This window comes from Psammomys obesus, unplaced genomic scaffold, assembly GCF_907164565.1.
Source record: "Psammomys obesus unplaced genomic scaffold, mPsaObe1.curated_primary_1811, whole genome shotgun sequence".
Lineage (NCBI taxonomy): Eukaryota > Metazoa > Chordata > Mammalia > Rodentia > Muridae > Psammomys > Psammomys obesus.
In genome coordinates, this window is record NW_026596125.1 from 859,498 (window position 1) to 872,072 (window position 12,575).

The 12,575-nt window shown below is 43.9% G+C and overlaps 1 protein-coding gene across 1 annotated transcript in view; it reads left to right on the forward strand.

The window, feature by feature from the left end:
• Window positions 1–672: 672 nt before the first annotated feature.
• Window positions 673–12,575, forward strand: part of Cc2d2b (coiled-coil and C2 domain containing 2B) — a 73,702-nt gene continuing 61,799 nt past the window's right edge. The window contains exons 1-6 of the mRNA XM_055591615.1: window positions 673–717; window positions 1,063–1,127; window positions 5,460–5,519; window positions 8,123–8,200; window positions 9,039–9,110; window positions 10,459–10,548. Coding sequence (XP_055447590.1) covers window positions 1,086–1,127; window positions 5,460–5,519; window positions 8,123–8,200; window positions 9,039–9,110; window positions 10,459–10,548 — 342 coding nt within the window. The 5' untranslated portion in view covers window positions 673–717; window positions 1,063–1,085. The remainder of the gene's footprint in view (window positions 718–1,062; window positions 1,128–5,459; window positions 5,520–8,122; window positions 8,201–9,038; window positions 9,111–10,458; window positions 10,549–12,575) is intronic.

Genomic DNA, 12,575 nt, shown 5'->3' on the forward strand with positions numbered 1-12,575 from the left:
GAACTGCGGAGATGGAGCATGTTCAAACCCTGGAAATCTCAAACTCAAGATTCAAACTCTCATCCTGAGAACAGGTGTGGGACAAAGCTCTCTCGTGTTTCTGTGCCTGCCCCAGGAGCACGTGACACAACCCCAGGTGTCTACAGGTGTTCGGTCACATGAGCTTGTCACCTGTTCTCTTTCCCCCGTGTAAAGAGAGCGTTGCCAGTGTCCTGAGTCCCAGCCAATGAGATGCATTCATCCTCAAAACCGCTCCCCCTGCCCAACGTTTCTCAGTCCCTGTATCACGGGCAATACAGTGGCGAGCACCATGTACTTCTCCAAAGGACTTCTAAGACTGGCTGTTTGTTCTGAGCTGTAGCACCGGGAAAGAAGGGCTTCCCTTTCCCCCCCCCCCCCCCCCCCCCGGCCCCCCCCCGCGGCCCCCCCCCCCCCCCCCCCCCCCCCGCCCCGAAGACTTCACCGCTGGCCCCCAGACTCGACTTCCGGTCAGGCAGTTGCGGCGGAACCGCCACGGTCGCCGCTGGAGCTCGCCTGGCTGCCGAGAGCCGTCGAGTCGGCGTGGCTCGCGGATCACGGCCGTCCTTCACGAAGCGGCTCCACCGCCACAGTGCCCATCAGCAGGAGCCAGCTGTTCCCAAAACGGCCCTTGCCTTTGCCCAAGTCAAGTCAAGCCTCTATGGCCGGCCGCTTGGCTCAGTTTCAATACAGTCTTAGGTAGAGCAAAATGACAGTGTATTTCATCCTTTTTTTTTGTTTGTTTGTTTTTTTGATGTGTGTGTGTGTGTGTGTTGCTGTTATTTTTGTTTTTTTAGTTTTGCTTGAGTGTATGTCTTGCGGACCGTGTGCAGCTTGGTAAGGCCAGAAGGGGGCACTGGATGCCTGGGGACTGGAGGCAGTTGTGAGCTACCGTGTGGGTACTGAGAAATCAAACCTGGGTCCTCTGGCACAGCAGCCTGTGTTCTTCACCGCTGAGCCATGTTTGTAGCCCCTACCATGCTTTTTAATCCTGTCACAAGAGTCTTGTTTTCATAACATGGTCTCTCATTCTTTTTTATTTAGAGAGTAAAGATAAAAGAGTCATCATGAAAAAGATCTCAAAGAGAAGAGAAGAAATTTTTAGAAAGGTAAAGTATTAATGGAATTTTTGAAGGCTTAAAAAAAAAAAAAACCAACAAACAACAAAAACATGTTTTTATAGCATTTTACCAGAACGTCTGATTTCCTGAAAACAGTGTTCATTTGCATTCAGTTACTTTTATGCTCTCTGTTACACATTTTGATCCTTAAAACAGTTTGTAAACAGCTTGTATATGATAGCATTGGAGAGAAATAGGCTTATAGAGATCATCAAAACCATCAGTCACCACCTACTTCCTCTCAGGCGCTGGGAATTCATTCTTTGCATTCATCTACTGAAGGCCATTTTTCAAAACGAATAGTATAACAATAAATGCAAATGCCTTTGTTTTTGTTTTGTTTTTTGAGACAGGGTCTTTCTCTGTCACCCTGGTTGCTCTGGCACTCACTGTGTAGACCAGGCTGGCCCAGAATTCACAGAGATCTGCCTACTCCTGCCTCCTGAGTGTTGGGATTATAGCTTTGCATCACCAAGCCTGGCTACAACTGACATGTTGACTTGAGTTGGGTCTATGTCCAGGAATAGTAGAGCTGGATCATATTATCATTGCAGCTTCATTGTTTTGTTTTGTTTGTTTGTTTGTTTTTTAAGAGTCTGGGTACTGACTTCCTGAGTGGTCGCCCCAGTTCTCACTTCCACCAGTGTGTAAGGGTTCCTCCTTCACATAGCCACAGCCTGAGAACTTTCTTGTTCTCTTCATGATGGCCGTTCTGAAAGAAATGAAGTAGACTCTCATGCCGCTTTTAATTTGCGTTTCTTTGATGGCTGAGAGACCTTTCCAGATATTGATTGGCCACTCACATTTCTTGTTTTGAGAGCCTTTTAGTGCGCCGGGCCTCTTTCGGCTGGGTGATTGGGGGACTGATGTGTAACTTTGCACTTCGTTACAGATTCTCAGCTGTCTTTCCTCTGCCAGATGTTTTCTTTGCAGTAGAGCAGCTTTTTCATTTCACATAATCCCGTTCGTCAATTCTTGTGATCATTTTCTCTTCTGTCGGAGAAGAGAACACTTTTCCTTTTCAGAAAGTCTTTGCCTGTGCGTATATCTTGAAATGTTTGTCCATGTCTTCTAGAAAAGTCTGACAGTTTTTCTAGCAGGTCTTTGATCTAGTAGTTGTTTTTTGCTCAAAGGAAGAGATCTGAATTGTTCTACACATGGACAGTCTCCCCAGCATCACTTGTTGAATATGTTGTCTTTTTTGCAATGTATGTTTTCACACCTTTTTCAAAATTTGTGCAGCCCAGGTTGCATGTTTATACCTGGGTCCTGAGTCCATAATAGGACACTGAGGAAACTGCATCCTGATGTCGGCCAAGGGCAGTAGCAGCTGTGACAGCAGCAAGGCAGATGCACTCACCAGCAAGGAGAGAAGCAAAAGCTGACTTTGAAGCATCTTACATTATATCCAGGCTAGGCTGGAGGATGCGACTGACTTTTCAAAAGGGTCTCCCCTCAGTTAATCCTCCTGGAAAATACCCTCAGAGACACACCCAACAGGTGTGTCTTAGTAAATCTCGGCTTCATTCAAGTTGACAACCAAGACTAACCACTGAAAGGGCTTACCAGTCTTGTTTAATTTCTCCAAAGAATCAACTCCTTTGTGATTCATTCTGTGTGTTGCTCTTTTGGTCTTCATTTTATTAATTTCTATTGCCCTGATCTGTCTCTGCTGACTATCTTTACATTCGGCTGGTGCTTGTTTTCCTAAGACCTTGAAGTAAATATGTTATTAATTTGGAAATTCTATGATTTAAAAACTTTTATATCCGTAAAGCTAGATGCCTTCATACCGTAAGTCTTCCTTAGCCATACCCTAGGTGTTTGGATAATTGTGCCTTCATTCCCATTTGTCTCTAGGAATATTTACAATCCCTCCCTGAGTTCTTCAAGGACAAACTGTTTCTTCAAGAGAGTACAGTTCCATCTCTAAGTGCTTGTAATTTCTAGGGTTTCATCTGCGGTCGATTGCAAGTTTCTTTTGTAATCTGATACAAGAAATTATTTTGATCCTTTCGTATTTGCTAAAGGCTTTGATGAGCTAAAAAACAACTAACTGACTGAAAATCAAAAGCAGGAATTAAAAACCCAAACACAAGGTTAAAAAAAAAAAAAGCAATGAAATGAAGTAGAAAGTATTCCTAACCGCCTCGCCTGCTAGCTGGGTTGTCTGTAGCTCCCTCCTCCCTCAGCTGTCTGTTGTAGGTAGCTCCAGAGGCAGGAGGAGGCTGCCAGTCTCCTCAGTTCAAACAAGTTAGGTCAGAACGCCCTCCCCGCTGAGGAATGTTAGACAGAATTGTTGGATGTTAAGCTAGATCTCCTCCACTAATCTCTTGCCAAGGTCAGTGCTCTACATCTCTTCAGAAGGCACTATTGGTGGTCAGTTTTCTTGAGGGTGGCTCGAGGTTAGTGAGAAGGGGGCATACTGGCTCGTGGTGGCCTTATTCAGGAGTTTTAAACTGCTAAAGGACTCATCGGCAGGTTTTGAAATTCTTTCATAAATGTCTATTAAGTAGATTTTTGTTATATTAATTTTTCAAAAATCAGGATCATGTTGATACCCTGCTTTGATTTTCAACAAAAGGCCATTCTTTTTTTTAATTAATAAAATTTTTTTTCAGCTTATTTACTTTACATCCCAAGGGTGACCCCTCCCCCCTTTCCTCCTAGTTTCCCCCCTTCCTCTCCTTCCCTCTTCCCCTCTCCCTTTCCCCCAAACCTACCTCTGTTTCAACCCTCCCCAGCATTTCAAGTCATATCAGGATTGAGCATACCTCATCCCCTGAGGCCAGGCAAGGCAGCCCTGCCAGGGGAAAGTGATCCAAAAGCAGGCAATAGAGTCCATGTTAGACCCCCCATCCACTCGCCAGGTGCCCCATATGAAGACCAAGCCGCCCATCAGTCACGTATGTGCAATTATTGGTCAGTTATTGGTTGGACGTTCCCTCAATCTTTGTTCCCTCTTTATCCCTCCACTTCTTCTAGGCAGGGTAATTTTTGGATCAAAAGTTTTGTTGGTGGGTTGTTGATCCCCTCCTTTTGCTAGTCCTGCCTGGCTAGGAGGCAGTCACTTCAGTGGCATGTCCCTCTCCCCTCACCATTAGGAGTCTCAGCTAGCGTCACACCTATGTCCACCCAGAAGCTTAACCCGTTGAGGGCCTCCAGCTTGACAAAGTGATGTTCCCCCTCAGTTTCCCTTCTTGTTCCCAGCCTTCTCACCTCCCACCTCCTACCCCCACATCTGATCCCCGCCCTTGCAGAAGTCCATTCTTAAAATTTTCAATACATTTATTTATTTGTGTATGTGTGTGTGTATACTGCACAGCTGTGGAGGTTAGAGGACAATTTGTGGGAGTTGGGTCTTTCATACTACAGTGTGGGTCTCAGGGATAGGATTTGGGTAGCCTGCGTTGGTGACAAGCGCCTTCACCCACTGGGCCATCTCACCAACCCTCAAACCCATGTTTTTAATGCAAATGTGAAACTAATCTGTGTCCTTTTGCTTTTTCCACTCCGGCTTCAAGCTGTTTTGGTCAGCAGGTGCAATTGTTTTTTTCAAGACTATTTGCTATTATTTATCTCAAATTTAAAGCTGAAAACAAATACCACTGGAGTGTGAGAACAGTTAGTTACTTTACAAGATTGAACTTTGAAAAACTGCAAATGTTCATCTTCCCATCAACTTTTAGTAATGGCGTTCAGTTTCTCCTACCAGGGGGTAGCTAGAATGTTCTTCGGTATTTGGGAGGGAAGTGAGAACTGGAGACACATATTTGAGAGGCCAGGGAGTGCACACACTCTCCAAGGCCTTGGGCACACTTGCCTTTCTGGGTTGGGGAACAGTGTGGCCGGCCGTTGAAGATGAAGGTTAGAAGACAGGCAAGAATAGAAAGCAATGTTTAAATATTTTTTCAGGAAGGAAGGTGTCTGCATTATCAGATACTGCAGAGAAACCCCTCAAGCATATGAGTTATGTAATGCTGGATTTTTAAAGTACTTTTATACATATGTGTATAATTCGATATATATGTGTATAATTTTCTAGAAAATATGAGGCAGGTAGTACAGAAGCATGAACTCTCAGATTTTGTCATTTAGATTTTTGTTTTTTTAGATTTCAGATGGCAATTACTTAATTTTAAAATCAATCATATATAAAGAATTCATGTAAATTAGTAAAAAAATTCAAGTTTGAGCAGACAGACAAAAGAATATGAATTGATGTTTTACAGGAGCCGATGTTCAGAAGGCTGATTGACATAAGGAAAGCTGTTCAGTAACTGACACTTGTAACCTAACCTTCCCTGCTTTTCCCCACAGATGTCAGAAGCAGCATGCAGCAGCAATACTGAAGAAATAACGGACAGGCGTCTGCCAAAAGGTTCTCCACTACCGTGCCATGACTCTGATATCCTTGTGTTTTAGTTTTTAAAGATATAATGATTGCTCCCATCCTAGGGCTTTAGCATTCTAAAATATAAATATAGACTAGGTTTCGTATATGATATAAGATGAGCCCAAGGAAATACAAATAAATCAAACTCACAATGTTCTATTTTCTTCGTCATTTACTGTACTCATGGAGGATTCACTGGTGTCTGAGACTGGGTTAGTGTTGGGATCAGTAAGCAGGCACTTCTACAGGCAGCCCCAGTTAGACCGGTTATCAGGCATTTGTGAAGACACCCTGACCACCTGGAATTACCTGCGCATGCCCTTGATCACCCTATAAGAGAACTGGAACCCTCCCCCCTCTCTCTCTCTCTTCTTCCTCTTCCTTTCTTCTCCTCTCTCTCTCCCTCTCTCTCTTCCTTTCTCTGTCTCTGCTCCCTTCTCCCCCTTCCCCTAATAAACCTCCCACGTGGAACCAACCTCATGGCGTGATTTGTGAACCCGAGTGTAACCTTCACATTCGCACGTTTCCTAACAGACCTTCCATGTGTGTAGATGCAGAACCTGCTTAAGACTCAGCTTTGTGACTCAGCTTTAGTCCTATTCCTTATTCATGTGACCCACAAATATCATATTTTCTGGCTATAAGAAAGTGTGTTCTTAATTGTTATTTGAAGCCAGCTATGCCAAGCTACCAGGATATGTAAATGTCACGTTCTCACCTGCCTTTCAAAGTAAGGCAAGCTTCCCTGGGGAAGGTGATCTTCCCAAGCCTACCAGGCGCCTGAGAAATGTGGCTTTTGCTTAATAAAGAGCTGGCAGCAGGAGCTAGGGCAGGAAGTAGGGGTGGGCAGGACTGTCAGGCAGACAAAGCCACAGGAAGAGGCAAGCAGTTGTAGATAAATGCGTAAGATCTCAGTAGGTGATGAAAGGGAGATGGCACAGAGCAGGAAAGCAGGCTGTGAGAACCACGTGTGGAAAAGCAGTGGCGGAGAAATTAAGTTAGAAGCCGAGAGACTGCCTCAGCAAAAGGCCAACAGCCTTAAACTGAATCGATATCTCCATATCTTAATTAAACCGCAAACAGAATCCATCAAAGCCCCACAATGTATTCCTACCTGAATAACTTGGGAGAACTCAACAGGAGGGGGAGGAAAAGGCAAACTCAAGGGAACATGTCCAATTAATCTTTCTTTTAAAAATGGTATTTAGAACTGTACTTTTGGGATTCAGACCCGGAGAAGTGGCTGAGATACACCTATCTACCATACCAAAGTGGCCTCCAGGTTCTCCCAGCATCCCTCAGTCCCTTCCTGAACTTTGCAGCCCAGGGGCTGGGCTTCCTCTGCTGCAGAGGCTCTTCACTGTATAGTGTAGACATTTTGGTTCTCTTTCTCCTCTGTTCTCTCTCTCTCTCTCTGCATGAATGCTTTCTCTTTGCTCCCCCCCCACACACCCCTTTTCTGCCTTTCTCTGCCCGGTGACTTTTCTGGCCGTGTTCTGTTGGGATCGGTGACCCTGCCTGAGATCTCCCTGAATAAACCTGCCTTTATATAGTTTAATTTGGCTTGAATCGGCTCATTTTGTTGGCTGAGACTGCCTACCATTTACAACCATCGTCTTTCTCAATCGATCCTATGAGTGGCAGAAAGTCACAAATGGCTTGGCGTGCATACATTTCCTTTCAGATTCCATTATTCCAGTTTAATATAATAATAATAATAATAATAATAATAATAATAAGAAGAAGAAGAAGAAGAAGAAGAAGAAGAAGAAGAAGAAGAAGAAGAAGAAGAACAATGTGGCTTTGACATTAGTTCATGCTCCAGCACAATCTATATGGAATACAAATGTTCTCAAGGAATTTTTTTCTAACGAGAAGACAGCAACAAAGATTGTTTTCATGAGCTGCTTTCATGTTTTGCTTGGCTACAAGTGTTAGGAAACTTTCGAATGTACAGGTTACACGCGCGGGTTCACAAATCACGCCACGAGATCGGTTCCACGTGGGAGGTTTATTAAGGGAAGGGGGGAGAGGGGAGCAGAGACAGAGAAAGAAGAGAGAGAGAGGAGAAGAGAGGAGGAGAGAGAGAATCAGGGAGCAGAAGAGGAAGAAGAGAGAGAGGGAACAGAAGAGGGAGAAGAGAGAGAGGGGGCAGAAGAGGGAGAAGAGAGAGAGGGGGAGGGTTCCAGTTCTCTTATAGGGTGATCAAGGGCATGCGCAGGTAATTCCAGGTGGTCAGGGTGTCTTTACAAATGCCTGATAACCGGTCTATCACGTCCCTTGGAGCTGGCCATAGAAGTGCCTGCTTACTGATCCCAACAACAAGAAAGACTCTGGCTGATACCTGAGGAAGCAGCAAGAGAAGATGACAACGGATAGAGAAAAAGTTACAAAAGATACATAATTTACCATAGATAAACTGTTCCCAGTGAGAAGGGGGAAGAGACGCAGGGTTCTAAGAGCTCCAGAGCTGTGTACTCCTGCTCATGATGGCTAGGCACAGATGCAGCTAAGACACACAATGTTTTACTGCCACTGCGGCTAAATTAAAAACGATGATGTGAACTCTGTCTAATGGTGCTATCTTGATTTAGATGCAGAAGAAAATCGAAACATAACAGAGACACTGAGAGGCAAAGTAAGAGAAAAACTAAAAAACGCTAAGGTAATGCTTTTAATTGCTTTCTCCTATTTTCAGAATGACGTTTAAGTGGAACATGGATCATAAGAACTAATTTTTTTTTAATGTCAAGAAAGAGCTGAAGTTGTCTTAATATACCTCAATTCTAAAAAGCTTCACTTCTAGCCTGTTTTTTTTTCTTTCCTTTTTTTTTTCTTCTATTTCTGTTTTCTTTTATACCCTTAATACCCAATCTTAGTCAAGGTTTCTATTGCTGTAATGAAATGCTACGGCCCAAAAGCAAGCTGGGGAGCAAAGGGTTTATTTGGCTTATACTTCTCTATCATTCTTCATTATCAAAAGAACTCAGGACAGGAATTCAAACAGGGAAGGAACCCTGCATCAGCAGGAGCTGATGCAAAGGCCATGGAGGGGTGCCCCTTACTAGCTTGTCTCACATGGCTTGCTCAGCCTGCTTTCTTACAGAAACCAGGGCCACCAGCCCAGAGGGTGGCACCACCCACGCTGGTCTAGGCCCTCGCCCATCAATCACTAATTAAGAAAATGCCCTACAGGCTTGCTACAGCCCAGTCACATGGATATATTTTCTCAATTGAGTCTCCCTTGACTCCAATGTCATCTTGATCTAAGACTAGCCAGCACACACCTCCTGTGATATTAAACCAAAACCAAGAAAAGTCAGTCTGGTCATGGTAACTATATGTGACATCTCAGGTAAAGATAAATGTTCATATGTATATGCATGTGTACATAAACACACCTTTAAAAAGAAAAACATTGAGGAATTTTTATTTTTATTCATTTTGGGCAGAAAACTTGCATGCTCACCTATGCTTATTTTCTGTAAAATTGTGTGTTTCAGATCAGTCAAGGTGAAAAGTCTTCAGCTGAGCTGCTCACTGACACAAAGATTCATAGATGGTCTAAGGTGAGTAACTCTCTTTAAAATACTTTTTAAAAACACCTTTATGAAAGTGTAGCCTACCCAACAAAAATTCACCCATTTTTAGCTTAGGACTCAATGGCATTTAGTTTAACTGTAGAGTTGTATGATTGACACTACAATCCAGTTCCTTTATGCATCGTCTCATAAAAGAACCTTTGTGCCCAATTGCAGTCTCTATTCCCACTTGGCATTACTTATCCTAATAAATTATATAAGATGTTATTAAGAGATAAAACTAAGTACATTTAAAATGTACAGAGTTTTCTTGAGCAGATGGCAACTCGTGAATTGGGCAGCTCCATACTGGAGGTGGCTGGTGACCCACAAGGGGAGCAAGAATGGAAAGCCAACATGGAATGCCTGAAGAAGTAAGGCAGAGAAAGTGTCTGAACCAGCAGTAACTGTAAGGTCCCTTGTCAGGGGTTAGCTGGCAGTTTGTGACTGAATACTACAGTTTGTATTCCGGCATACGCCTCGCCACACTGAATTGGAACTGAGGACTCTGGAATCCCCTCAGCCTCAGGACCTCAGTTAATTATTCTAACAGAATTAGAGATGCTCCCAAACATACTGATTTGGTGCCACAGTTCATGTGCAATGGCATATTTGAAATGACTAAGATTTGGGGTAGGAGCTGTGTTAGAGTACGGGCTAAGCTGCTGTAACAAAACCCATACATTAATTAGTTAATTTTTGGTCTGTAACTAAGAATATGCCACCAAATGTTGTGGGAATAGGATGGCAAGGTCCATGTGGGCGAGTGTGAGCACGTGTCCACAGGAAAACTTGAAAATGGGGAGTGTTGACCCGAGGCCACACTTTGATTAAATTGTGAAATAATCCTCTAGCTAGGGGGCTGGAGAGATGGCTCAGGAGTTAAGAGCACTGACTGCTCTTTCAGAGGTCCTGAGTTCAATTCCCTGCAACCACATGGTGGCTCACGACCATCTATAATGGAATCCGATTTCTTTTTCTGGTGTGTGTGAAAACAGAGCATTCATATACATAAAAAATAAATAAATCTTAAAAAAAGATGTAGCATGTGAAATATAACATTGTGAAATGCTTCACAACACCCTGAAAAAAAAAATCCTCTAGCTATTCGGGTTAGGGTGAGAGAGCAGAGAAGGTTTTGGCTTTGCTCTATTTTGGTTCTTACAAAGTTACCAACACACACACACACACACACACACACACACACACACACACAACTACTGTGTTGTTTCCTGCCCTCTACTAAGCTGCCTTCTTCAGTAGCATAGAAAAGCGTTTCTTCCTTTGCATGCCAACAGTATGCATTCATTCCGACAATAACCACTGATCTGCTTCTCTTTAACCCCAGACTGAATTCATGCTGGATGAAGGTCTTTCATTTTTCATCGTGAGTGGGGAAGAAGACTCAGCCATGAGCTGCTCTTCACAGCAGGTAGGATTTGGTTTATATCCTCACTCTCCCCTAAACCAGCTATTTATTAAAGGTACAGGGTGAGTCTGGTGCTGTGGCACACGCTTGTGATCCCAGCACTCAGGGAGGCAGAGGCAGGTGGATCTCTTTGAGTTCTTGGCCTACAAGTGAGTCCAGGATAGCCAAGAGAAATCCTGTCTTGAACAAACAAGCAAACAAACAAAAGGCATAGGATGAAAGGCATTGGACAGGAGGTATGTGTGTGTATGTGTGTGCATGCCTGTGTGTATTTCTGTTTTGTTTTGAAACGGGCGCTCTGGGCCCTCCTTACTCAGCCTCCTGATATTAAAATTGCAGGCATGCCCCCTCATGTCTGGCTTCCTGTTCTCTTGGAGTTGAGCTCATCATCACAATACCTACCATTTCCTGAGTGCTTAGTAGATGCTCAGTGATACTATCATTATGGATTGTGATATGTGACGCTCACATGTAAGGGCTAGGGAACTAGCTCAGGGGCTAAAATGCTTGCCATGCACCTGTGAGGACCTGGGTTTGATCCCAGCACCCAGGTAGAAAAGCCAAATGTGGGAGTATACATTGTAATACTGGTACTCTGGAGAGGCAGAGACCGCGAGGATCAGGGAGACCCAGTCTAGCCAACTTGGCAAATTCCAGGCCAATAGAGATTGTCCCAGACAAAAGATGGAGAGCACCTGAGGACAACACCTGGTGCTGTTCTCAACACTCATGCACACACACACACACACACACACACACACACACACACAAATCTGTGAGATAATCTTTATTGTTTAAATACTATAGATAAGGGAATTAAGTTGGGAGAGCAGAGCATCCACAGAGGAAGAAAGTGTGGGTATCAGATCCTCCTCAGCCTGCGGTTTTATGTGTCTTGTTTTCCTTGTTGTCTAAAAAGTATCTGCTCACATTTTAGTTGTGATGGAGAGTTGTGGCCTCCGTTACTCCTCATGTCTCTGGTGTTTGTTCCTTCACAGAAAACTACAGACTCCTCTGTTCTCTCCATTCCGTTTTGATATGTTCTGATGTGGTCCTTTTACTGCTTTCGTTGTTGTTGTCACTGTTTTTCCAGGGTAAAGATGTGTACCATCAGCTCATAAAGGGGCATGACTGTAATCTCATCACTCAAGAGATAAGGCCAGCCTGAGCTGTCTAGTGAGACCCTGACTCAAAAACCAAAACTGACAAACCCCACCAAACAGCAATGAAACTTGTTATTTCAAAATCTTGAACAAATAAAACACAAACACTACCCAGAAACTTCATACAGAAAAATAAACACCATCTGAAATCTTCTGCGCTGAGAAAATTTCTGTTAACCTTTTCTCACAATGTTTTCTGTGCTCATGCACCCCACAACTTTATACAAACACGACACTCATTCACAGAAAGAACTGGTAAGTGACGATTTCATCTTCCCAGTTCTCCAGCCAGTCTTTTTGGATGCCATGTTTGATCCTCTGTTCTTCTCATGCCTCACACCCAGTTCATCACAAGTCTGCTGGTTCCATTTTCAGACTGCCCCATCCTCAGACCCACGGTTCTCCACCTTCCCAGGTGCCGTCCTGGTTTAAGCCATCAGAGTCTCTCACCTGGAACATTGCCAAGCCTTCCCACTGAATTCGCTGTACACTTGAGAACAATCCTGTTACAAGGAAGGCCATTCTCTTGCTTAGCCCTTTCTAAAAGTTTCCCCGTTTCACTTACAAGGAAAGCAAAGGTCCACTCAGCATTCCCCAAGGCCTGCCTGCCCTGGCCCCTTAGGAGCAACCTGTCTTTGGTTCATTTCTTCTGTGTCCCTTCTCTACCATCTAAGCCCGGCCACATGGCTCCCTGTTGTTCCTCACTTACAGCCCTGGAGACTTTACACTTATTTACCTGCCTTGAAAGCTCCTCTCAATATCTGTATTGTATCCCTCACGACCTTTGGGAGTCTGCTTGAATGACACAGGATTAAAAATATTGTGCCTGAAAGTGCTATCTAAAATAATAGCCCACCCAGCCCAGAA